This window comes from Antedon mediterranea, chromosome 1, assembly GCF_964355755.1.
Source record: "Antedon mediterranea chromosome 1, ecAntMedi1.1, whole genome shotgun sequence".
In the NCBI taxonomy this organism is placed as follows: domain Eukaryota; kingdom Metazoa; phylum Echinodermata; class Crinoidea; order Comatulida; family Antedonidae; genus Antedon; species Antedon mediterranea.
In genome coordinates this window covers 8,505,795-8,529,692 of record NC_092670.1, presented here as the reverse complement: position 1 = coordinate 8,529,692, position 23,898 = coordinate 8,505,795, and the positions used below count along the sequence as shown (strand labels likewise).

The 23,898-nt window shown below is 32.9% G+C and overlaps 2 protein-coding genes across 2 annotated transcripts; both read right to left on the bottom strand.

Moving 5' to 3' along the window:
• Nucleotides 1–7: 7 nt before the first annotated feature.
• On the bottom strand, nucleotides 8–10,575 carry LOC140055306 (proteasomal ubiquitin receptor ADRM1-like). The gene is made up of 10 exons (XM_072100616.1): nucleotides 10,358–10,575; nucleotides 6,863–6,976; nucleotides 6,262–6,418; nucleotides 5,520–5,603; nucleotides 4,891–4,945; nucleotides 3,652–3,812; nucleotides 2,919–2,942; nucleotides 2,070–2,230; nucleotides 1,391–1,493; nucleotides 8–291 (listed from the first exon to the last, which is right to left on the bottom strand). Exons 1-10 carry the CDS (start codon nucleotides 10,559–10,561, stop codon nucleotides 194–196), a joined length of 1,161 nt encoding a protein of 386 aa, XP_071956717.1. The 5' UTR covers nucleotides 10,562–10,575; the 3' UTR covers nucleotides 8–193.
• Nucleotides 10,576–13,039: 2,464 nt separating this feature from the next.
• On the bottom strand, nucleotides 13,040–22,344 carry LOC140040941 (uncharacterized). Its single transcript, XM_072087241.1, has 6 exons — nucleotides 22,221–22,344; nucleotides 21,130–21,332; nucleotides 19,722–20,937; nucleotides 14,093–14,536; nucleotides 13,547–13,900; nucleotides 13,040–13,071 (listed from the first exon to the last, which is right to left on the bottom strand). Exons 1-6 carry the CDS (start codon nucleotides 22,342–22,344, stop codon nucleotides 13,040–13,042), a joined length of 2,373 nt encoding a protein of 790 aa, XP_071943342.1.
• Nucleotides 22,345–23,898: the final 1,554 nt, after the last annotated feature.

Below are 23,898 nucleotides of genomic sequence, written 5' to 3'. Positions count from 1 at the left end.
CTGTATCTTAATAACATAATGGCACAAACATTTTTAATTTCTTTTTAATATTTTAAACATTTGATTTAATATTATCCACATGTCGTAGCTTTCTTAGAATATTGATTTCTTCAATCTAAATTATTATACTGTATTCACTGTGTACTCTATACCTGCACACAAACATTGAGTAATATTGTTGTCTTGAACCACTTTAGTCTACACTCATGTTTTCATCTTCATCTTTTGGCTGTTCAGAGGTAGATTTTTCAGATGTTGTCTTTGACAAAGCTTTAGCAAATGCTTCTAAATCTAAATAAATAAATGACTTGTGCATTGGTAAACTCATTCAAAACAAAGATATATTAAAATTAACATAATATCTTTATGCTCAAACCTGGGAATAAAAGCCCTGGGAATGACACCCCTGGGCAAGTCTACACCCCTAGGCAAGTTCATTACAATTTGCATGCATGAAAGGATAAGTAGAACATGCATTTGATCTTTACAGACATCTAGACGGTCAAATGCATTTTAAAAGCCAACAATGGGATAAAAAATAAACCTTAGTTAAACTTGCCCATTAAATATCTAATAAATAGAGCAGCCATTTCTTTTATTTTGTAGGGGATTAGGTTGCTTTAAATTATGTCCAATTTCTAAATTATTTTTTTAAACTCTAATTTAGGGTTTTGGGTTCTATAGATGTTTAATAAAAAAAAAAGAGCACAAAGTAAAATTGACCTCAATGTCAAGCGGTACCATCTGGTGAATGGAGGGATAGGTGAGAAGAGAATGCCCGAAATAAATAGTTGTTTACTTATACTAGTTAAACAACTTGTTGGCTGTATCAGCATAGTATCAGATAGGCAATTTAACTAAAGTCACCAATCAATGGTAACTTTTTAAAAAGGACACATTCACACAATAAAACATACAGACATCGTCCATGTTGAAATTTATAATTGTGTACATTACCATTTGCAAATTATGATGTCATCAATGTTATAATATTATACACATAATTGTATGGTGTGTCTGAGAATTTTGCCTGTTAGCCTCCATCAAATAGGTTATAAATAGTTAATAGTAAAGACTGCTATGTATGTATGTTACTGCTGAATGTAGGGCTAGGTTATAATAGGTTAAGAACCTTAAGCAGCAGCAGGCTCTCGTAACATTTTTTATGCATTACATTCATATACGTTGACGTTGATTAGTTTGTGCATATTTATGATCAAAATCCGGTTCAAGGCAGATCTGAAAGTGCCAGTTTGTAAGACAAATTTTGTAAGACAAATTTTGTTTGACAGAAGTGTTTACAGATTTGGCTACGTATTCGTAAGGTTGCAACTCTAACTTGCTTAATATTCACATAATCTATGGTTCTCAGAACCAATGTCCAACTTACCTCCACTGTTGGCAGCCTCAGTTGCTTCCTTATTAAGACCAAACTGACCCATCAATGGTCCAAGTTGTCCCGATTGAAATGCTGCTGAGAAAACGCTAGCAGCCTATAAATAATCAAGACTGTCATTAGTAAGAAGCATGCATGTGGAAGCCTAAACATGTTTGTAATTTATAGGAAATTCATCATGCCCTCTCACTGAACAGTTGCAATGACGAGTTTGTTTAAATGACAACTCAAAATGAATGCATTTTCATGTTTTTTTATATCCACATTTAAGGCAGCTGAAGTATAATACAAACCTTTTAAATATCAACAAATTTACCTGTCACCATTTGGTTTTTGTTTTGTTTTTTTAATTTCGTTTTACATATTATTATTATTACTATTATTTTGAAAATGTTCCCTTGGATAGTCAGATGCATGCATTTTAAGCAAATACTTTACTATTTAATCATTACCAGTGTCGAAATAGTGATGATGAGGTTGCCAGAAACCTGTTGCACACATCAAGTGAGAAGTACTGTATCTATCACTTTATATGCAGTAGCTTTTTTCTGCAAAGGCAGTGGTCAGTTGCTTTGAATACAAGCATTGGTCAGGCTTAGGTCTACAGTTGTGTTGTGGAGTAGAGTGTGTATGTGAGCTAGGCCTAGCAATAAATCAAGAACTATTTAAGTACCTGTTGAAACTGAGGAGATTGTATAGTGGTTGATATATCAGCAAAATCCTTAGCCAAAAGTGAACCTCCTTCTGGTAAGAATGGTTTCAACCGCTCCTGCACCTCCTCATTGGCTAGGATTGGTGCCATACTTTCATGGGTCAGCACCTGTGTCAAATCAACTGTAGAAAAAAAACTTACTTTATAACTCATCATCATCTTGCAAATTTCTTTATGCTTTACGAAGACTTTTAGAGTAGATTTTGAAAGTTTATTTATTTATTTATTTATTTTTATTCAGTAAATTACACCGAGGCGCCTTACAAGGTGGAACCACCTTAGCTTCAAGACGCCTCAGATTAACAAATACATTTTAAAACAAAAAACTAACAGAAACATCAATAAAATCTTCCAGAATTAACAAGAAATTGTTGTACATAATAAAACAAAGCATTTCCACTATTGGAAAGAAGATCGGAACCAAAAATAAAAATTTCACCTAAACATTTAAAATTATACGTTAAAGAAAAATCCTTCGCTAGGATATCCTCAATAATTGAGTTAGCGCTTACAAGTAGAATATCTCTTTGTGTATTATAATTAGGGCAGTAACAGAAGAAATGAAGTACAATTTAGATTGTCTCGAAGTCCATGTAAGAATAAATGCGAATTGAGACAGCTGAAACCAAGTCAGATTCTAGTGTCAATTTTGTTAATCTTCGTATCACCTGTATCATAGTAAGTTTATTTGTCAAGCGTCTGGTATTAAAAGGCAAACAGTGAAATAAAATAATCAATTCAATTTAATTCATCGACATTTTTAATGATAATAATAATGAATGAAGACAATTTTGAATGAATTATACACACCTGCCTGGTTCTCTTGTTGAGGAACTAAAAGAAAAGAAAAAATATTTTTTAACATTAAAGAAACAAATTTCCCTTTGTATGTATGCATGTATAAGTACTGTACCATCACCTATTGGACATAGAGCATAAAGCTTAATTACGATTTTATAGTTCATGTACATAAAGTTGATCTATTAATGTGTTTATACGTATTACAGGTTTTTGTCACGTTTACAAGCAATAAAAACTATTAATTGTCTGAATGCATGTATAGTTTATTCACCTGTTGCATGCACTTTATTTTTTAATTAATTGTTGGAAAACTGGAAAAAGTGAAGAATGTTTAGAATAGAAAGCACTGAGTTTATCTTTGTAAATAAAAAGTAAAACTTTTAGCACATTGCCACCATGGTGAAAATAACTCCACTGACAGTAGTCAGGTAGGATATACATACTGTACTTTGTGGTGTGCGCAAGTTGTAAAGTAATATTAAAATTCACAACTTTCATTTTTTTTACAACATGCTCTATTTTGTACAAGGATGCCTTAAGCTCTGTCTAAACTATCAAACTTTATGTGACAACAAAATATGATGTGCCCATATATGGACATGATGTCATATCACTACACATATTTGGGCATATCACTACCATATTTGGGCATATCAATACCATATTTGGGCATATCACTGTCATATTTGGGCACATCACACCTTTTTTGTCAAACTAGTTTGATAGTGTGACAGAGCCTTACTATTCATTGTGCTAAGAATACTCTGAAGATCAGTTAACTGAATCGACTGATTTGAACTAGTTGTGTCGGGCCTAGCTCTGGATGAAGCAGTGCTAGGTGAAGCACTTGCTGCCACAGTGGGAGTGCTAGCTGGTGTTGTAGACGGCACTCGAGCTGAGGGCCTAGAAGATAAAAGCAATTATAAATTGTAAACATGGTTTTATTATTGGATAGTAAGATATTTTACATACAGTTCAAGCTACAGTAGAACCATTCCTCTTTGGGTACTCCTATTCAGGGGACACTTTCCCAAGAAAAGAGGGGCAATATATATTTTTTAACACTACGGTCAACCCCTACTCAAGGACACCCATATTAGGGGACAGGGACACTTTTGAGTGTGCTAAATGGTTGATTCAACCCTTATTAAGAGGATAATATTTTTTTACCAACACAAAAACAACAAATTACAAAAAAATAATATATTCATTTACATTGTTATTAATGAATGAATGAAAGATCCGATTGGAAAAAACTGGTAAAAGAGATATACGGAGCAGCCCAAGCGGAAATTCCGGCAGACTTTTCAGAAAATAGGCAGTAATCATCATATATCGTTATTAATATATAATGGATATCATAATATTAAATAATCATGATAGTTTCTCTAGCTTGACAGTTTTCATTGTGAAATTTGTCAATTCTTCTTCTAGAGTCTAAATAAATTATTATTAACATCATAGCTAAGGCTTTGTCTACACTATCAAAAATGTGATGTGCCCATATATGGACATGATGATGTCATATCACTACCATATTTAAGCATAGCACTACCATATATAGGCACATCAAACTTTTTTGACACATAAAGTTTGATAGTGTAGACAAGGCTTAAGGCTTATCCTCTGCTATATCGCCAATTTTTTATGTTCTTGTAATGATAATGATAAATGAAAACTTATATAGCGCCGGTATCCTCCACCCATGTGGCGCTCATGGCGCTTTGTGCATTAACAACGTGCGAGAACATCAGCGAATAGCGACGTCTTTAGGTTGGTCTTGAAACTGTTTAGACTAGTTGAGCATTTAACTGTTGCTGGTAAGCTGTTCCATACACTTGCGGCCGCAACGTAAAAAGATCTCTGACCCCACTGATTTTTCGCTCTACGCTCTTGAATGTCATTAAACATTGTTATCAATATACATACTGATATTTGTTAATATAGCACAATAATAATAGCATAACATGTTATCACTTACACAGATGGAGTAGTAGTAGCTGGTCTTGCACTTCCAAGAAGGTTACCTATACCACCTAAACAGCAATGGATAAAAATAGGCAATGATAATACAAAAAAAATAGTGAATATTCTGTATTTATTGAATGGTGAGAATAATTCATTCATAGAAAGATTGACTGCTCTATTTAACTTGGCTCCTCCTTGAGAAATAGAGAATCTATCTTTCAACTTTTATTTAATTAATCCATCTTGAATCATTATCCAAAGTTAGGCCGGGAAGCTAGGCCGTTCAAAAAGGTACATGGTAGCACTCCAATTCTTAAATTTTTTCATGATTTTATTTATTTTTTAGTCTTGCGCAATAGTTTTGAATGTTTATATTTGATCGGTGTGTTTATTTTATATGCAAGTTCTGAGGTTATTATTTCTTATTGTATAAATTATTTTATCAGTCTTGACTTCTATTGGCCTATTAACAGTATTTTAATATTGGCCTATAGCATTTTTGAAACTTTTTCTATGTAAATTTATTCTCTTAATTATGCCAGGGAAAGTTAATTTCTATTTTAAGTGGACTAATACAATTTTTTGAATCTGTTATGTTTTTTAAATTTTTATACTGAAATAAAATAATAAAATAAACTATACCTCCACCTCCACCAGCAGATGACAACAACTGCAATAGCTGCTGCTGATCCATGTTGGCCAGTAAATTCTGAAGTCCACCATCAGCTACAGAACATATGTAAAAGAAATGAAATGATTATTAGAAAAGCATTGTTTACAGCCACACACACAATCATAATTACAGGTAATGTAAATGATAATTAGAAAAGCATTGTTTACAGCCACACACACAATCATAATTACAGGTAATGTAAATGATAATTTTAGGTATTAATTATAAAGAGGGTTAATTAAATGTATGTTCAGACGTACTGAGTTATGGTTTCATTTATTAACAACAATAATAATAATAATAATAATAAATGAAAACTTGTATACCGCCGGTGTTCCCCACCCATGTGGAGCTCATGGCGCTTTGTGCATAGCAATGTGCGAGTACACAGTCACATTATAATTAATAATTATAATTAATATTAATAAGTAATACTGTAATAGAGTAAGTGTTCAGTCTAACATAACACCTTTTCAGTATGAATGATCGGAGCAAACATTTGGTATAAAGAACCCAATTGGTTGATGACTCAACTTACTGTAAGTAATCAAGTAATCATTTATCTTGAAGCTTTCATGGGGCTTCCACTAATCTTTTTCTATTGAGTTGTACACTACTTACAATACAAAATCATGTCTGAACAGGCACTTACTATAAAGTCTGGTAATCAAAATTTCTATATAAACACACAAAAGAAAAATGTTTACATACCTCCATGGGATCCACCAAGAGCAGCTGCCAATTCTGGCGGGATGCCACCGCCACTTCCTCCTCCTCCGCCTCCACCAGAAGACCCAGGAGCAGGTGGGTTGTTCAGCATCTCATTAGTTTTTCGGCAATATTCCTCATCTTTATCAGTCTTTGCTTCCTGGGATGCCAAATAATTAAAAACTACCAAATGAGTATAGCACATAAAAATGAAAAATACATGAAATATTGATAAAACCCATTCCACCAGTACTGTGCTAGTACACTCAACTCTCCCAATACTGGAAACCTTTGGGCTAGCTTAATTAATGTTTGGAAAATTCAGAATGTGTTTCTAATTGGTAAATGAATTTAGGACCTCAAGAAGACATTTATTGGGCTGTGTGGAAGATAAAATAAGATTAGGGTGGGTACTTCCACCCAGCTCCAATCAGCACAATTACATTCAATGTACAATGCAATTACAGGCCTTCAATATATGACAATTTGTTTTAGTTATGAGATTTGTGTGACAGATATTTAAAAGGTTTATGTCAAAAAATCTCTCAGCTCAGTCTCTCAACAAATTTGTTAACACTATTTTTTTGTGGGTTTTTTTGCCTACCTGTAACCAAAAAAAAAACTTCTTGCCAGTTTTAAACTTTAGGATGTAAACTCTTCCAGTTGTACATTGAGTAATTCGCTTAAACTCACAGTCATCTGGGAAAATGATGAGGTCCTAAAAGAAAAAGTATTGTACTAAGCTTAAGAAATCATACATTAAGTGATTAAGATTGATTGTCCAGCAATTCGGAAATTTCAATTCAGCAGCAACAACCTCAAACTTCAATTCAATTTCAATTCAATTTATTTTCATAAGTTACATCATTGTGAAATAATATTACAGTGTTTTTTTTGTTTTTTTTTATAATTAGAATGCACTTATGCTGGAGAAACATAAATAAGCCCGGAGGGCTTTAAGGCTAGTTCCACCAGAAAAAAAAAATAATTCAAAAAGTATATATAATAAATGTTTCAAAAGTAGTCAATAAATAAATAAATGAAAATAAAATATGAATAAAACTTGACGTACTGTATTCTGCAAGGCTTGGCTATTAATATTATTTAATTCTTGCCTATTTTTTTCTTATTCAGAAATCAAACCCACAACCATTTAATTCTTAGGAATAGCCACAATGCTACACCACTACTATGCCAAACCACAGGGAAAACAAGTCAGTTTAAAAATTTCTTTTCCCAATTTGAAATTGCGTAAGAATTTCCTTTTCAATATCCTACATTTATATAATAATAATGCAAATGAATATTAATAATAACAGAATAAAAAGTTAAACTAGATTTGAACTCGTCACTTTAACGAGTTAGTTATCCGAACAACAAACGCCACACACATGCACGTCATCATATACTGTACGTTAGAATATTGCACACAGAAAAAGAGTCATTATTATGACGGTGTCAGCATGAAGAAGATCCGCTCTTTTGATGATCTTCGTCCAATATCATTGACGCCGGTCTTTGCTAAGATTTTGAGGATTATTGAGGATATTGATAATAATTAGACACTAAGCAGTATGGTAATACAAAAGGTTCATCTACTATACATTATCTTGTGGATATGTTAAATTATGTTTATGAAAGTCTTGACAAGCCCAAACAATCAGTTGAACTCTGTATACAATTGATTTTATTAAGGCATTTGATAGAGTTAACAATACAATTATTATAGATAAATTAATTAAACTTGGAGTTAGGTCATCCATTGTTTCCATCGTCTGCAGCTTTCTGTGTGAAAGAACTCATACTACCAAACCTGGCACGCACGTTTCTTCCACCAAATCAATCTCTTGTGGAGTACCACAGGGAACCAAACTGGGACCTATACTATTCTTGGTTCTAGTAAATGATGCTGCCATTGAAAGTTGTAGGCGTTGGAAATTTGTGGATGACCTGACTCTAGAGCCCCTTTCTCACAGAGCTGAGTGCCAGGAATATTGCGGGAATATACCATTACCATGCCGGTATGGTTTTCTGTGAGAACGGGTCGTCTTGGCATCATGCCGGCATCGACATGACCTGCTTTAGACCTAGTAATATTCTAGGGATATTCCCCGCAATGCCAGACAGGCATTCTGTGAGAACGTAATGCCGTTATATTCCCTGTCGAGGCTTCAGACACCTTGCGCGGTCAAGTGTATCACTTTGGCGCCGATTCAATTCAATTAACAATAATAATGTCGAACTGGAGGGATAATGAGATAAGAGAGCTGCTTAAAATAAGGGGACAAGAAGAAATTTGTAGCATAATCTATAGCAGGCCTAGGCCATACATATAGCTCTTTGTTGGTGCCTAAACTAGCCTGACCCCCTGACCCTTCGTCGCCTTGTAAATTGTACAGCCTCCTAAGGTGTTTTACAGATTGCCGATTGACGGCTAATTAATTGCTGTACCTGTATAATATATGCACAATATACTGTACATAGCATGTATTGCATAAATATGCTATAAAGGAAGATAATAATCTGTAACCTAACATTCGCCGCCATATATCCCTAGACAAAAATAATAACAATAAAGGACGCCCTCAATAATTATTTTGTCAGAGACTTTTTATTGGCCGAATATGCCTGACTCCTTTCTCACAGAAAGCCGGTATATACCGGTTATATTTCCGGCACGATAGTCCGATGAGAATGGGTGTATGCCGGTAACGATACCGGCACGATGCCAGCACTGTACCGGTATATTGCAGACACATCTGTGAGAAAGGGGCTTAGGGGAAGTAACCAAATGCGGTGCTTCCTCTAACTTACAAAGTGTCCTTAATAGTGTCAGTGAGTGGTGTGCATCTAATGATGTTCTACCTAAACCAGCTAAATGCCAAGTAATTGAATTTAACTTTTTAAAGCAACGGCAACTTAATTTAGTTTACACTATTGATAACTTTAATCTTCCAATAGTTAGTAAGTTAAAACTGCTTGGCGTAATAATCCAAAATGACCTCAAATGGGGTTCAAATGTTAATGATATAACATCAAGAAAATCCTGAAAAGGTCTAGTGCACCAGTCAGTGACCTGGTTACAGTATTTACATCATATATCAGACCTGTGCTGGAATATGCCTGCCAGGTTTGGCATTCATCATTAACTGTTCAGCAATCTAATTTAATAGAAAAAATTAAAAAACGGGCATTGCGCATAATTTTGAGCCCACATTATGTTAGCTATGAATTAGCCTTAGAGCAAGTAGGTTTGCCTTCTTTAAAGTCCCGTAGAGAACAGATCCTTCTCAAGTTTGGCAAGAGTCTTTTAGAATCTACCAAATTTAGAAATATGTTACCAGCATATAAATCTGATAGGCATTCAAGATCGTTAAGGAGCAATACTAGTTCGAAGTTGGATTCTTGCAGATGTCGCACTGAAAGATATAGGCGGTCTACTATTCCGCACTTACTGTAGCACGAATCCTTTAAGTTTAATGTTTAGTTTAGATCTACTATGATGTTTTTTTCTTCTCAGTTTTAAGTTTATGATTGTAATCCAACCTTTTCAGCTCTTGCTGCTGGTTGGAATTTGATGTTTTTATACCTTAATAAATAAATAAATAAATAAAATAAAATACATACGATATGTTGTTAGTGCTGAATTCTGTCTATTTTGTGTCATCATACTCATATACACTGTATACATTACATACTACTACATAGGCCTGTAAAATTTAAGCATGTAAAATTATGGGATCCACCTTTTTATTATTCTAGGCCTAGCCTAGTAGTAGCCTAGGCCTCTAGTCTAGGCCCTAGCCTAGGGCTAGGCCTACTAGTACTAGGCCTCTAGTAGGCCTAGCCTACCTAGTATTCTAATTTTTACAAACATGAAGTCATCAAAATGACAGACGAAGATAGCAATTTCGGAACAACAACATTAACATGTTTAAGAAATTTGGATACGTAGAATCAGTTCGCCCTATTTGAAAATACGCCTAACTTATCTAGGCCTAGGCTAGGTCTACTCTAGCCTTAGCCCACCTAGTTTCCATCTTTCTTAGCTAGCGGCACACTCTTTCCCCTCTTCCGTCCCGTCCATATCTGTACTCACGTCTTCTACACTGCCAGTAGAGCGATCCTTCCAGCAGAAGTGAATGAGAGCGTCTTCAGAACGATAAATATAAACGAGACCTTTCCGTTTATCTGGATTAACCATCTTTCCTTTCATGTGCATTTTACCAGCCTTAAATTCGACCAGGTTTTTGCTCGAAGAACGAGAAGAACCACTACCAAAAAGTGCTCCGGTGGCCGCCATGTTGATGATACGAGTTTTTCAAATTATCAATTGGGAAAATGTGACGTCAGTGCAAATGGGGTGCCATACAGAGCAAAAGTGTCATGCTAAAACACACGAACACGTCTAATAATAATAATAATTATAATTTATTAATAAAACGTGTAAATTAAAACAAATCATGTTTTGTTTTATTGCATTTTTGTTTTGTAGAGGTCTTTTAAAGTTATTATATCCAATTAAAAAATATTTTTATGTTAATATTATTAGTTTTAAAAACAATATATGTTTAAAAAAATGTGTGCTTGCTCAACCAATCTTCCTCATAAGTTTCAAATTTGATTACGTCACGTCACGCCTAAAAAATTAAAATGTATTACGTACTTTTACTTACACCGTATATTTGAATATCTTACACATCTCCTCAGAATTAAAGGTGACCTTGATGTTTATAACTTATTATGAAAGCTGCTGAAATGTAGATATGAATTCATATAAAAATTGTTGAATGTTGACATTATAGTAAGGGTCAGTTGAAACTAAAAAGTGGGTTTTTCATGTCTTTCGTCAAAGTTACAAACATTTTAAAAGAGTTATATCTTTTGCTTAAATCATTATCTTCCGAAATTGTCATCATCATACCAAAACATTAGAACATAGTGTGGGTCACGTATTCACCTATGCTACACTGTATATAGATATACCGTATATACTGTATATATTAAATATGACACTAATAGCAGCACTCTATAATAGTAGGCCTATGCATCAGGTCATGGATGGAATATATCAATGTTTTGCGCTCATATTTTATTTTTTAAAAATGAAACGTCAGTAAAATTATGTTTTCACAATGATCACAAATAATTCGTCAAAGTGACGAAATGAATTGTAGTTGTTATTTGTAAATATAACAATGCTTACCTTGTTGCAATTAACAGTTTGAATTTGAATATTAATTAGCTGTTTCTGAATCTCTTCCGATCCTATAGCTTTGTCTTATCAAACTAAAAGTGTGATTTGCCCAAATATGGTAGTGAAATGCCCAAATATGGTATATGACATCATCACGTCCACACTCATCACATTTTTTGTCACATAAAATGTTGATAGTGCTATGTAGACAGTGCTTTATATTTTATCATCAATTGACTCCGAGTCCTTCTGGGCAATTATAAATCTTTCTCTAAATCGCTAAATTATTTTTTTCCTTGTTTTATATGCTGATTTTGAATATTATAAATCTTTGCTTTACCGTTCTGACCGATTCTCCTCCTCAGTTTTGTTTTACATTATTGTTTTTTGGTCAAATAAATAAATGAAGAAACATTAAATTTAAATAAGGCAATCATAACATTTTATTGTAATTTCCACTTTTATATTAAATCAAATGAAACAGAGATATTAAACATTGCAAATTACATAACCAAATAAATTGGTAATTCTGCATTGTTGGACTTTTGTGCGATACCACTCTTTCCTACACCACTGACCTACTGTACAAACTGCTATTATTTTGTGCGATACCACTCTTTCCTACACCACTGACCTACTGTACAAACTGCTATTATTTTGTGCGATACCACTCTTTCCTACACCACTGACCTACTGTACAAACTGCTATTATTTTGTGCGATACCACTCTTTCCTACACCACTGACCTACTGTACAAACTGCTATTATTTTGTGCGATACCACTCTTTCCTACACCACTGACCTACTGTACAAACTGCTATTATTTTGTGCGATACCACTCTTTCCTACACCACTGACCTACTGTACAAACTGCTATTATTTTGTGCGATACCACTCTTTCCTACACCACTGACCTACTGTACAAACTGCTATTATTTTGTGCGATACCACTCTTTCCTACACCACTGACCTACTGTACAAACTGCTATTATTTTGTGCGATACCACTCTTTCCTACACCACTGACCTACTGTACAAACTGCTATTATTTTTGCGATATACTCCAAAACACACTGGCCTATAAACTATTTGATTGAAAACACGATTGCATACATAAAAGTAATTAAAATGAAAGCAAATATAAAAATAAATCAAAGCCTATAACATTGTAAACACTGTTATAATGAAATCACATTGAAATAACATTTCAATAACTTAAATATAATAGATCAGTCATGTTATCGTAGCACTCCATAAATAATTTAGAGATGCAATAATTTACAATGTAGTTGCCCTAGTTAATTTTGTTTAAAAAGTTGTTGCACGAATATTTACTGTTAATATTTTTAGAATGGTGCAATTTGATATTATTTCTCTTTAATTTACATTGAAAAGATTTCAAAAGCGAGTAAACACACGTAATATTACCGATTGTTACTATTTAGGCCTATTCTAGCGGTAACACTGTACAAATAATAATTACACTATTTTGTGACTGACGAAAACGAGGAATACGATACATAAAATCAATACACTTTACAATAACATAAAATAAAGGGAGATATGAAAAACTTAAAAAAAATGTTCAGTAAACTGATTTCTCTGTCATGAATCCATCTACAGAATAAAAAATATATGTGCCTCATATCTTTACCAAAACACAATATTTTATATTGAGAAATTCCATCTTTTCAATCAAATGCTTTAACAATCAGAGTGAAAATAAATATGTAAGTTCTAATTTTGTAATTGATTGAAAGAGTGTCTCTAAGCTGTGTGTGTGTTTTTAGATGCCTTTTGAAGGTTTTATCCCATTGAAATTGTATTCCACATTGTTCACATTTATATGGTTTCTCTCCCGTGTGTATTCTCAAATGTAATTTTAAATATCCATTATGTTTAAATTTCTTTCCACAATGCTCACATTCATAAGGTGTCTCTCCGGTGTGAATTCTCAAATGTTTTTTTAATGTCCCATTAGTGATAAATTTCTGTCAACAATATTCACATTCATACGATTTGCATCCTGTGTGTAATCTCAAATGTATATTTAAATAACTACTAGTTCTAAAGTTCTTCGCGCAAAATATACATTCATATGGTTTCTTTCCTGTGTGTATTCTCAAATGTTCTCTCAAAATCACTCTCTGTTTAAATTTCTTTCCACAATGTTCACATCCATACGGTGTCTCCCCTGTGTGAGTTCTAAAATGTATTTTTAATTGCCCACTGTGTTTAAATTTCCTTTGACACTGTTCACATTCATATGGCTTCTCTCCTGTGTGTACTCTCAAATGTTTTGTCAAATTTACACTAGATCTAAATTTCTTACCACAGTATTCACAATCATATGGTTTCTCTCCTGTATGCATCCGCAAATGCTTGTTTAAATTCCCCCTTTCTTTAAAATTCTTCCCACAGTGTTCACATTCAAATGGTGCTTCTCCTGTGTGTATTCTCAAATGCTTTTTCAAATTCGCATTCTGTTTAAATGTCTTCCCACAATGTTCACATTCATGTTGTGTCTCTCTTGTGTGAATTTTAAAATGTTTTTTTAAATCATCACTTTTATTAAATTGTTTCCCACAATTTTCACAACCAAACGAAGTTTCTTCGAAAGTGTGAATTCCCAAATCACCCCTTTCTTCAGTTCCACAATTTTCATCAGATTTAGTATACGATGTTTCTTCAGAAGTGTTTCCCAAATTCTCATTTTCTTCATTTCGACAATGTTCTAATTCATACGAAGCTTCTACGGCAGTGTTTCCTGAATTATCACTTTCGTCATTTCGACAATGTTCAATTTCATATGAAGTTTTTTCGACAATGGGTAGTCCAAAATGTTTACTTTCTTCAATTCTAGGCCTACAATGTTTAAAGTCATAATATGGTGTTTGGTCATTTAGCAAAAAATCCTCGGAGTTTTCACATTTAAACTCTTTACTATGTACGTGTATTCCTAAATGTTCCTTTAAATCCCTGAACTCAAATTCATATCCACAGTGTTCACATTTGCATTTCATGTTGGTATTTACACTGTTAAATTCTTCTTTGTTGAAGTCGTATTCATTCATCAATAAATCTAAAAAATGTACAATTGTCAAAACTATAATTCTACTTCCTCCAGGCTATACTTAGTAGTACTATTCTATTAGCTACACTATATTGCAAAACAAACTTATGTACATACAGTAGTTTTGTAAAAAAATAATGTCAACGAATTTAAAATTGGCGTATTCGACTTTAATGTCGTGTATAAAGTTTTTATTTTCATTAGATTTACTACTGAGGCCTAATGCTAACGGATTATTTTGAGCGTCGAGTGATATTAGCTTGCGTTATTTTAAGGCATTTAGGCCTACTATTTTTTCTGGGTAAAGAAACATAAATCGGGGTCCTCCTAATTACCAAGCCGTATCAAATAGAACCAAGCCCTATACAATACATTACCAACAAAATAGATATTTAGAGTGTTAATTGTGAGGGCCAATGCCACATATCAACAAATACGAAATAAGGAATGAAAATCCCTATGGTGAAACTTTCCATTGCTGTGGTCAGCTTGATATTTACCCTACTAGTCATGTGAAATTGAATAACGTGTTCCCATACAGCTATGAACCTATCTTTTAACAAACTAACACTTAACCCAACTAAATGTAAAACTATGTATTTTAACTTTCAAAGAAATCATTATGAACTTGAACCCCTTTTCATTGGTAATGCTACAATTGAAATCGTTAATGAAACTAAGTTACTAGGTTTATGGATACAAGCTAACCTCAAATGGGACCGTAATGTTAAAGAAATTGTATCCAAAGCCAGCAGACGTCTGCATATATTATGTAGATTAAGAAAGTTCAATCTTCCGAAATTTGATCTTGTAGATGTATTTAAGAGTTACATAAGACCAAGTGTTGAATATGCTGTCCCAGTATGGCATTCTAGTCTCACTAAGAAACAAAGTGATATGATAGAATCTGTCCAAAAAAGGGCTTGCAGAATAATATTGTGTAATGACTACATATCTTATGACCAAGCACTCAATGATCTTTCTCTAGACACTTTATCTGATAGAAGGCGTAATCTATGCTATAAGTTTGCTCTGAATTGTTCAAAAAGTATTCATTTTGGAAAATGGTTTCCAGTGAAGAATGTAAGTAACATGAAACAAAGACGTGTAAAGTATCAACAACCCAAATGCAGAGTTGAAAGATATAGAAAAAGTGCAATACCATACCTTATCTCGCTTCTAAATGAATAATCAGTATATATCACCCAGTACAGCTTTGCGATTCTTATTGATGCTTTTAGGTGTTTTTTTTTTTTTTTTTTTCTATTTTAATATTTTAAGCTAAATTTTTTTAATGTTCCTGTATTGTATTTCTTGTGTAAATTGCCTCCTTTTTTATATATAATTATCATTGGTTTTATACTTTTATACAAATTTTAATATTGAACAAATGTAAAAATCTTTGTAATTCAGCTAAGGCTGCGATAATGATATTGAAATAAATGAAATGAAAAATTTAAAATCATATGAAAATCGGCAATACATTTTCGAGTAATCCTGCTAACAATTATAAGAAACACACACGCCGATTGTCTCATAATCAATATTTTAGTTTAGGAACGTGTACCTACCTCAATGATAATTATCGTCTTCCTCAGTCGTTCTCTCGCTGCCACTGTATACAACTGAATGGCATTCCTCAGCAATAAATAGGATCATAGACTGGCAGACAAGTACTTATTTACGGTATTTGATTGGTTGAGAGTATAATTATGAAAATTGAATTATCTATTTAGATGCTGTAAGAGTACTTGTTGAGTAACGACCCGAGACATTATAACCGACCCACTCTACCATTGTGTAGAGTGGGTGGGGAAAGGCTTTATCTAGAGATCTAATAGCGGATCGTCACTGCCTTTACAGTATACTGTATAACGCCAATTATGCAGAATTGTATTGAAATTCCACTTTAATAATTGGATTTAGAAGAGAGTTGTTACTCCTTGGATTGAGTGTTACATTGTTGTGTCAATTCTTTTGACAACACGTAACAACATTAAGTTTTGAATATTCTGATCGATTTCAAAACTGCAGCAAAATCAGTTATCTATAATATAACTACAGTACTTTATAATTCTAATGACTACAGTATACACTTTTTTTTCCAAAACATAACCTATAGTGTACCTCTGCTCAATACCTCAACTTCAACATAAAAATATAAATTACAAAATAGTATCTATCTATCCCCTGTTGTCGCCATGTGTTTACAAATATACACAAAGAAAATAGTATATTATACAGTACCTTGAATAAAACTTGATTTTATTGTTACAAAAATGAACCGACTATAAAAGAAAACTCTTACTTTGAAATAAAAATCATAGAAAGGCTTTATTACATAGGAAGGCTACTGTACATTATAAATCATAGAAAGGCTTTATTACATAGGAAGGCTACTGTACATTATAAATCATAGAAAGGGTTTATTACATAGGAAGGCTACTGTACATTATAAATCATAGAAAGGCTTTATTACATAGGAAGGCTACTGTACATTATAAATCATAGAAAGGCTTTATTACATAGGAAGGCTACTGTACATTATAAATCATAGAAAGGCTTTATTACATAGGAAGGCTACTGTACATTATAAATCATAGAAAGGCTTTATTACATAGGAAGGCTACTGTACATTATAAATCATAGAAAGGCTTTATTACATAGGAAGGCTACTGTACATTATAAATCATAGAAAGGCTTTATTACATAGGAAGGCTACTGTACATTATAAATCATAGAAAGGCTTTATTACATAGGAAGGCTACTGTACATTATAAATCATAGAAAGGCTTTATTACATAGGAAGGCTACTGTACATTATAAATCATAGAAAGGCTTTATTACATAGGAAGGCTACTGTACATTATAAATCATAGAAAGGGTTTATTACATAGGAAGGCTACTGTACATTATAAATCATAGAAAGGCTTTATTACATAGGAAGGCTACTGTACATTATAAATCATAGAAAGGGTTTATTACATAGGAAGGCTACTGTACATTATAAATCATAGAAAGGCTTTATTACATAGGAAGGCTACTGTACATTATAAATCATAGAAAGGCTTTATTACATAGGAAGGCTACTGTACATTATAAATCTTAGTAAGGGTTTATTACATAGGAAGGCTACTGTACATTATAAATCATAGAAAGGGTTTATTACATAGGAAGGCTACTGTACATTATAAATCATAGAAAGGCTTTATTACATAGGAAGGCTACTGTACATTATAAATCTTAGTAAGGGTTTATTACATAGGAAGGCTACTGTACATTATAAATCATAGAAAGGGTTTATTACATAGGAAGGCTACTGTACATTATAAATCATAGAAAGGGTTTATTACATAGGAAGGCTACTGTACATTATAAATCATAGAAAGGGTTTATTACATAGGAAGGCTACTGTACATTATAAATCATAGAAAGGGTTTATTACATAGGAAGGCTACTGTACAATATAAATCATAGAAAGGGTTTATTATATAGGAAGGCTACTGTACATTATAAATCATAGAAAGGGTTTATTACATAGGAAGGCTACTGTACATTATAAATCATAGAAAGGGTTTATTACATAGGAAGGCTACTGTACATTATAAATCATAGAAAGGGTTTATTATAATTTTTGAAAAAAATATCACAAACGAAACAAAGTGTAAACAAAACCCAAAATGTATAATATTATGATAACGTGAATTAAAATAATACAATAATTAAGTCCTATGGTATCATAGTATTATAATAAATGTTATAACAATTTACTAACTAATAAGTAAAAGAGTGTACATTTAGAATTGAAAGTGTGTGTGTACTTTAAACAAAACAAAAAACAGCAACACACAGAACATTAACATTTATACAGTACAGTATGTTTTCTCTCTTGTGTGTATCCTCAAATGTAATTTTAAATGTTGAATATTAGTTTTAAATCTCTTTCCACAAATTTCATTTATATTGTGTTGTGTCTTTGCAGTGTATATTTTCAAATGTTTTTTTATTCTCACAATATTCAGATTCATTGTGAGAGTTCTAAAATGTTTTTTTTTCAAAATTCTCACGTTATGGGAATGGTTTATTATTATCTATAAATATTTCTGTTTATTTTCCCCCAAAAATATTCAAACTTAACCTATTAATTCTCACTCGTGTGAATTCTCACATGTCTTTTCAAATTATCACTTTAAATTTCTTCTTATAATAAAGTAGTGTATCTCTTGTTTGTTTTCTAAAATGTTCCTTCAAATCATCACTGTGTTCAAAGTACAATTATTTTCCCACAAAATTTATATTCTTTTGTTGCTCTAAAGCTCTGTCTATTTATGGGACAAACGATTGTTAACCATTTATGGACATGTCATATCACTACCATATTTGGGCACATCACACTTTTTTTTGTCAAACTAGTTTGATAGTGTAGACAGAGTGTATATTTACAGTACATGCCTTTTAAAATTCATGAACTTCACAAATAAAAAAAAGAACAATTTGTATTCTTTTGACATGGGCCGAAATATCAGTTTCTGAGTGCTTTCATTTTGTTTATTTCCGCCCCCACCCCAACTGTTTTGTGTTGGTGTATTTCTTACATTTTGTTCTGTCTTTCCAAATCACCCCTTTGATTGCATTTCTTCCATAATCGTCACATGGTCTTTCTTCTTTGTGAGTTTTAAAATGTGGTGTGAAAGTATCATTTTGTTTATTTTTTTTCCCAAAGTGTTTATCATTTTTTTGTGTTCTTAAATGTCTTTTTAAAATAAAATCCACACTTTGTTTAAATTTCTGTTATGTCCACAGTATTCACATTCATATGGTGTCTCTCCTGTGTGTATTCTTAGATGCATTATTATCAAACTCCCACCATTTAGTTTAAATTTCTTCCCACAACAATCACTTCATATGGTCTGTGCCATATTTTTTATTCTCCATTTTGTTTAAATTAAATTTTCTTCAACATTGTTTACAGTCATATGGTGTCTCTTCTGTGTGTACCCTAAAATGTTTTCAAATTCTCACTGCAGCTAAATTTCTTTCCACAATGTTCACATTCATATGGTTTCTCTCCTGTGTGTACTTTCAAATGTTTGTTCAATTCCCACTTTCTTTAAATTTCTTCCCACAATGTTCACGTTCATATTGTGTCTCTTGTGTGTTCTCTCAAATGTGCTTTCAAAGTTGGCTTCCATTTAAATTTCATAAGGTGTGTTATGTGTTTTTAAATGTGCATTCAAAGTAGCATTCCGTGTAAATTTCGTTCCACAATGTTCACATTCATATGGTGCCTTTCTAGTGTGTGTTCTCAAATGTCTTTTCAAAACCCCATTTTGTTTAAATTTCTTACCACAATGTTCACATTCATATGGTGTCTCTCTTGTGTGTATTCTCAAATGTCTTTTCAAGTCCCCATTGTGTTTAAATTTCTTACCACAATGTGCACATTCATATGGTGTCTCTCCTGTGTGTGTTCTCAAATGTATCTTCAAACTTCCACTTTGTTTAAATTTCTTACCACAATGTTCACATTCATATGGTGCCTCTCTTGTGTGTATTCTCAAATGTCTTTTCAAGTCCCCATTGTGTTTAAATTTCTTACCACAATGTGCACATTCATATGGTGTCTCTCCTGTGTGTGTTCTCAAATGTATCTTCAAACTTCCACTTTGTTTAAATTTCTTACCACAATGTTCACATTCATATGGTGTCTCTCCTGTGTGTGTTCTCAAATGTATCTTCAAACTTCCACTTTGTTTAAATTTCTTACCACAATGTTCACATTCATATGGTGTCTCTCCTGTGTGTGTTCTCAAATGAATTTTCAAATTTCCATTTTGTTTAAATTTCTGTCCACAATGTTGACATTCATATGGTGTCTCTCCTGTGTGTGTTCTCAAATGCATATTCAAATTCCAGCTTAGTTTAAATTTCTGTCCACAATGTTGACATTCATATGGTGTCTCTCCTGTGTGTGTTCTCAAATGTATCTTCAAATGTTCATTTTGTTTAAATTTTTTACCACAATGTTCACATTCATATGGTGTCTCTCCTGTGTGTATTCTCAAATGTATATTCAAATTTCCATTGTTTTTAAATTTCTGTCCACAATGTTGACATTCATATGGTGTCTCTCCTGTGTGTGTTCTCAAATGTATCTTCAAATGTTCATTTTGTTTAAATTTTTTACCACAATGTTCACATTCATATGGTGTCTCTCCTGTGTGTATTCTCAAATGCTTTTTCAAATTTCCATTTTGTTTAAATTTCTTTCCACAATGTTGACATTCATATGGTGTCTCTCCTGTGTGTATTCTCAAATGTATATTCAAATTTCCATTGTTTTTAAATTTCTGTCCACAATGTTGACATTCATATGGTGTCTCTCCTGTGTGTGTTCTCAAATGTATCTTCAAACTTCTACTTTGTTTAAATTTCTTACCACAATGTTCACATTCATATGGTGCCTCTCCTGTGTGTATTCTCAAACGTTTTTTCAAGTCCCCACTGTGTTTAAATTTCTTACCACAATGTTCACATTCATATGGTGCCTTTCTTGTGTGTGTTCTCAAATGTCTTTTCAAAACCCCATTTTGTTTAAATTTCTTACCACAATGTTCACATTCATATGGTGCCTCTCCTGTGTGTATTCTCAAATGTTTTTTCAAGTCCCCACTGTGTTTAAATTTCTTACCACAATGTTCACATTCATATGGTGTCTCTCCTGTGTGTGTTCTCAAATGTCTTTTCAAATGTTCATTTCGTTTAAATTTCTGTCCACAATGTTGACATTCATATGGTGTCTCTCCTGTGTGTGTTCTCAAATGCATTTTCAAATGTCCATTTTGTTTAAATTTCTTACCACAATGTTCACATTCATATGGTGTCTCTCCTGTGTGTGTTCTCAAATGTATCTTTAAACTTCCACTTTGTTTAAATTTCATACCCCAATGTTCACATTCATATGGTGTCTCTCCTGCCTGTGTTCTCAAATGTATCTTCAAATGTTCATTTTGTTTAAATTTTTTACCACAATGTTCACATTCATATGGTGTCTTTCCTGTGTGTGTTCTCAAATGCATTTTCAAATTTCCATTTTGTTTAAATTTCTGTCCACAATGTTGACATTCATATGGTGTCTTTCCTGTGTGTGTTCTCAAATGCATTTTAAAATTTCCATTTTGTTTAAATTTCTGTCCACAATGTTGACATTCATATGGTGTCTCTCCTGTGTGTGTTCTCAAATGTATCTTCAAACTTCCACTTTGTTTAAATTTCTTACCACAATGTTCACGTTCATATGGTGTCTCTATTGTGTGTGTTCTCAAATGCATTTTCAAATTTCCATATTGTTTAAATTTCTTACCACAATGTTCACATTCATATGGTGTCTCTCTTGTGTGTATTCTTAAATGCATTTTTAAATTTACATTTTTTCTAAATTTCTTCCCACAATTTTCACATTCATATGATGCCTCTCTTTTGTGTGTTCTCAAATGTGTTTCCAAAGTAAGCTTCCATTTAAATTTCTTCCCACAATGTTCACATTCATAAGGTGTGTTATGTGTTTTTAAATGTGCTGACAAAGTAGCATTCCGTGTAAATTTCATTCCACAATGTTCACATTCATATGGTGCCTCTCTTTTGTGTTTTCTCAAATGTATTTTCCAATTTCCATTTTGTTTAAATTTCTTACCACCATGTTCACAATCATATGGTGTCTCTCCTGTGTATTTTCTCAATAGAATCTTTAAATTTTGATTAAATTTCATACCACAATTTTCATATGGTGTCGCTCTTGTGTGTTTTCTCAAATGCATTTTCAAATTCCAGCTTTGTTTAAATTTCTTCCCACAATGTTCACATTCATATGGTGTCTCTCCTGTTTTTGTGCTCAAATGTGTTTTCAAAATCCAATTTCCTTCCTTCTCATGCTCACATTCATATGGTGTCTCTCCTGTGTTTGTGCTCAAATGTTTTTTCAAATTCCTATTTCCTTCCTTCTCATGCTCACATTCATATGGTGTCTCTCCTGTGTTTGTGCTCAAATGTTTTTTCAAATTCCTATTTCCTTCCTTCTCATGCTCACATTCATATGGTGTCTCTCCTGTGTTTGTGCTCAAATGTTTTTTTAAATTCAGATTTCCTTCTTTCTCATGCTCACATTCATATGGTGTCTCTCCTGTTTTTGTGCTCAAATGTTTTTTCAAATTCCTATTTCCTTCTTTCTCATGCTCACATTCATATGGTGTCTCTCCTGTGTTTGTGCTCAAATGTTTTTTCAAATTCCAATTTCCTTCCTTCTCATGTTCACATTCATATGGTGTCTCTCCTGTGTTTGTGCTCAAATGTTTTTTCAAATTCCTATTTCCTTCCTTCTCATGCTCACATTCATATGGTGTCTCTCCTGTGTTTGTGCTCAAATGTTTTTTCAAATTCCGAATTCCTTCCTTCTCATGCTCACATTCATATGGTGTCTCTCCTGTGTTTGTGCTCAAATGTTTTTTCAAATTCCGATTTCCTTCCTTCTCATGTTCACATTCATATGGTGTCTCTCCCGTATTTGTGCTCAAATGTTTTTTCAAATTCCAATTTCCTTCCTTCTCATGTTCACATTCATATGGTGTCTCTCCTGTGTTTGTGCTCAAATGTTTTTTCAAATTCCTATTTCCTTCCTTCTCATGCTCACATTCATATGGTGTCTCTCCTGTGTTTGTGCTCAAATGTTTTTTCAAATTCCGAATTCCTTCCTTCTCATGCTCACATTCATATGGTGTCTCTCCTGTGTTTGTGCTCAAATGTTTTTTCAAATTCCGAATTCCTTCCTTCTCATGCTCACATTCATATGGTGTCTCTCCTGTGTTTGTGCTCAAATGTTTTTTCAAATTCCGATTTCCTTCCTTCTCATGCTCACATTCATATGGTGTCTCTCCCGTATTTGTGCTCAAATGTTTTTTCAAATTCCTATTTCCTTCCTTCTCATGCTCACATTCATATGGTGTCTCTCCTGTGTTTGTGCTCAAATGTTTTTTCAAATTCCTATTTCCTTCCTTCTCATGTTCACATTCATATGGTGTCTCTCCTGTGTTTGTGCTCAAATGTTTTTTCAAATTCCGATTTCCTTCCTCCTCATGATCACATTCATATGGTGTCTGATTATGTAGCTTACACTTGTCAATTGTATCTTCACAGAGCTCACATTTTATTTCTTTAGAATGATTGTGTAATCCTAAATGTTCTTTCAAGTCACTGAATTCCAACTTAACTCCACAGTGTTCACATTTATATTTCATGCTGTATTCTGTAATCTGAAAGAAAATAAATTAACTAATAATAATAGACTTAGAAGATAATTTTATATTGTAATTTTTTAG

Bases quoted from the DNA above. Each gene is read 5' to 3' on its own strand.
- LOC140040941 (XM_072087241.1), bottom strand. From the start codon at position 22,344: ATGCATTTGAGAAAACACACAAGAGCGACACCATATGAAAATTGTGGT. The intron at 21,333-22,220 runs GTAAGAAATTTA...GAACACACACAG, and splicing joins ATATGATTGTGAACATGGTG to GAGAGACACCATATGAATGT. The intron at 20,938-21,129 runs AAATTTAAACAA...AGTAGAAGTTTG, and splicing joins AATGTGAACATTGTGGTAAG to AAGATACATTTGAGAACACA.
- LOC140055306 (XM_072100616.1), bottom strand. From the start codon at position 10,561: ATGGCGGCCACCGGAGCACTTTTTGGTAGTGGTTCTTCTCGTTCTTCG. The intron at 6,977-10,357 runs GTGAGTACAGAT...TTTTTCTTTTAG, and splicing joins CTACTGGCAGTGTAGAAGAC to GACCTCATCATTTTCCCAGA. The intron at 292-1,390 runs GTAAGTTGGACA...TTATTTATTTAG, and splicing joins TGAGGCTGCCAACAGTGGAG to ATTTAGAAGCATTTGCTAAA.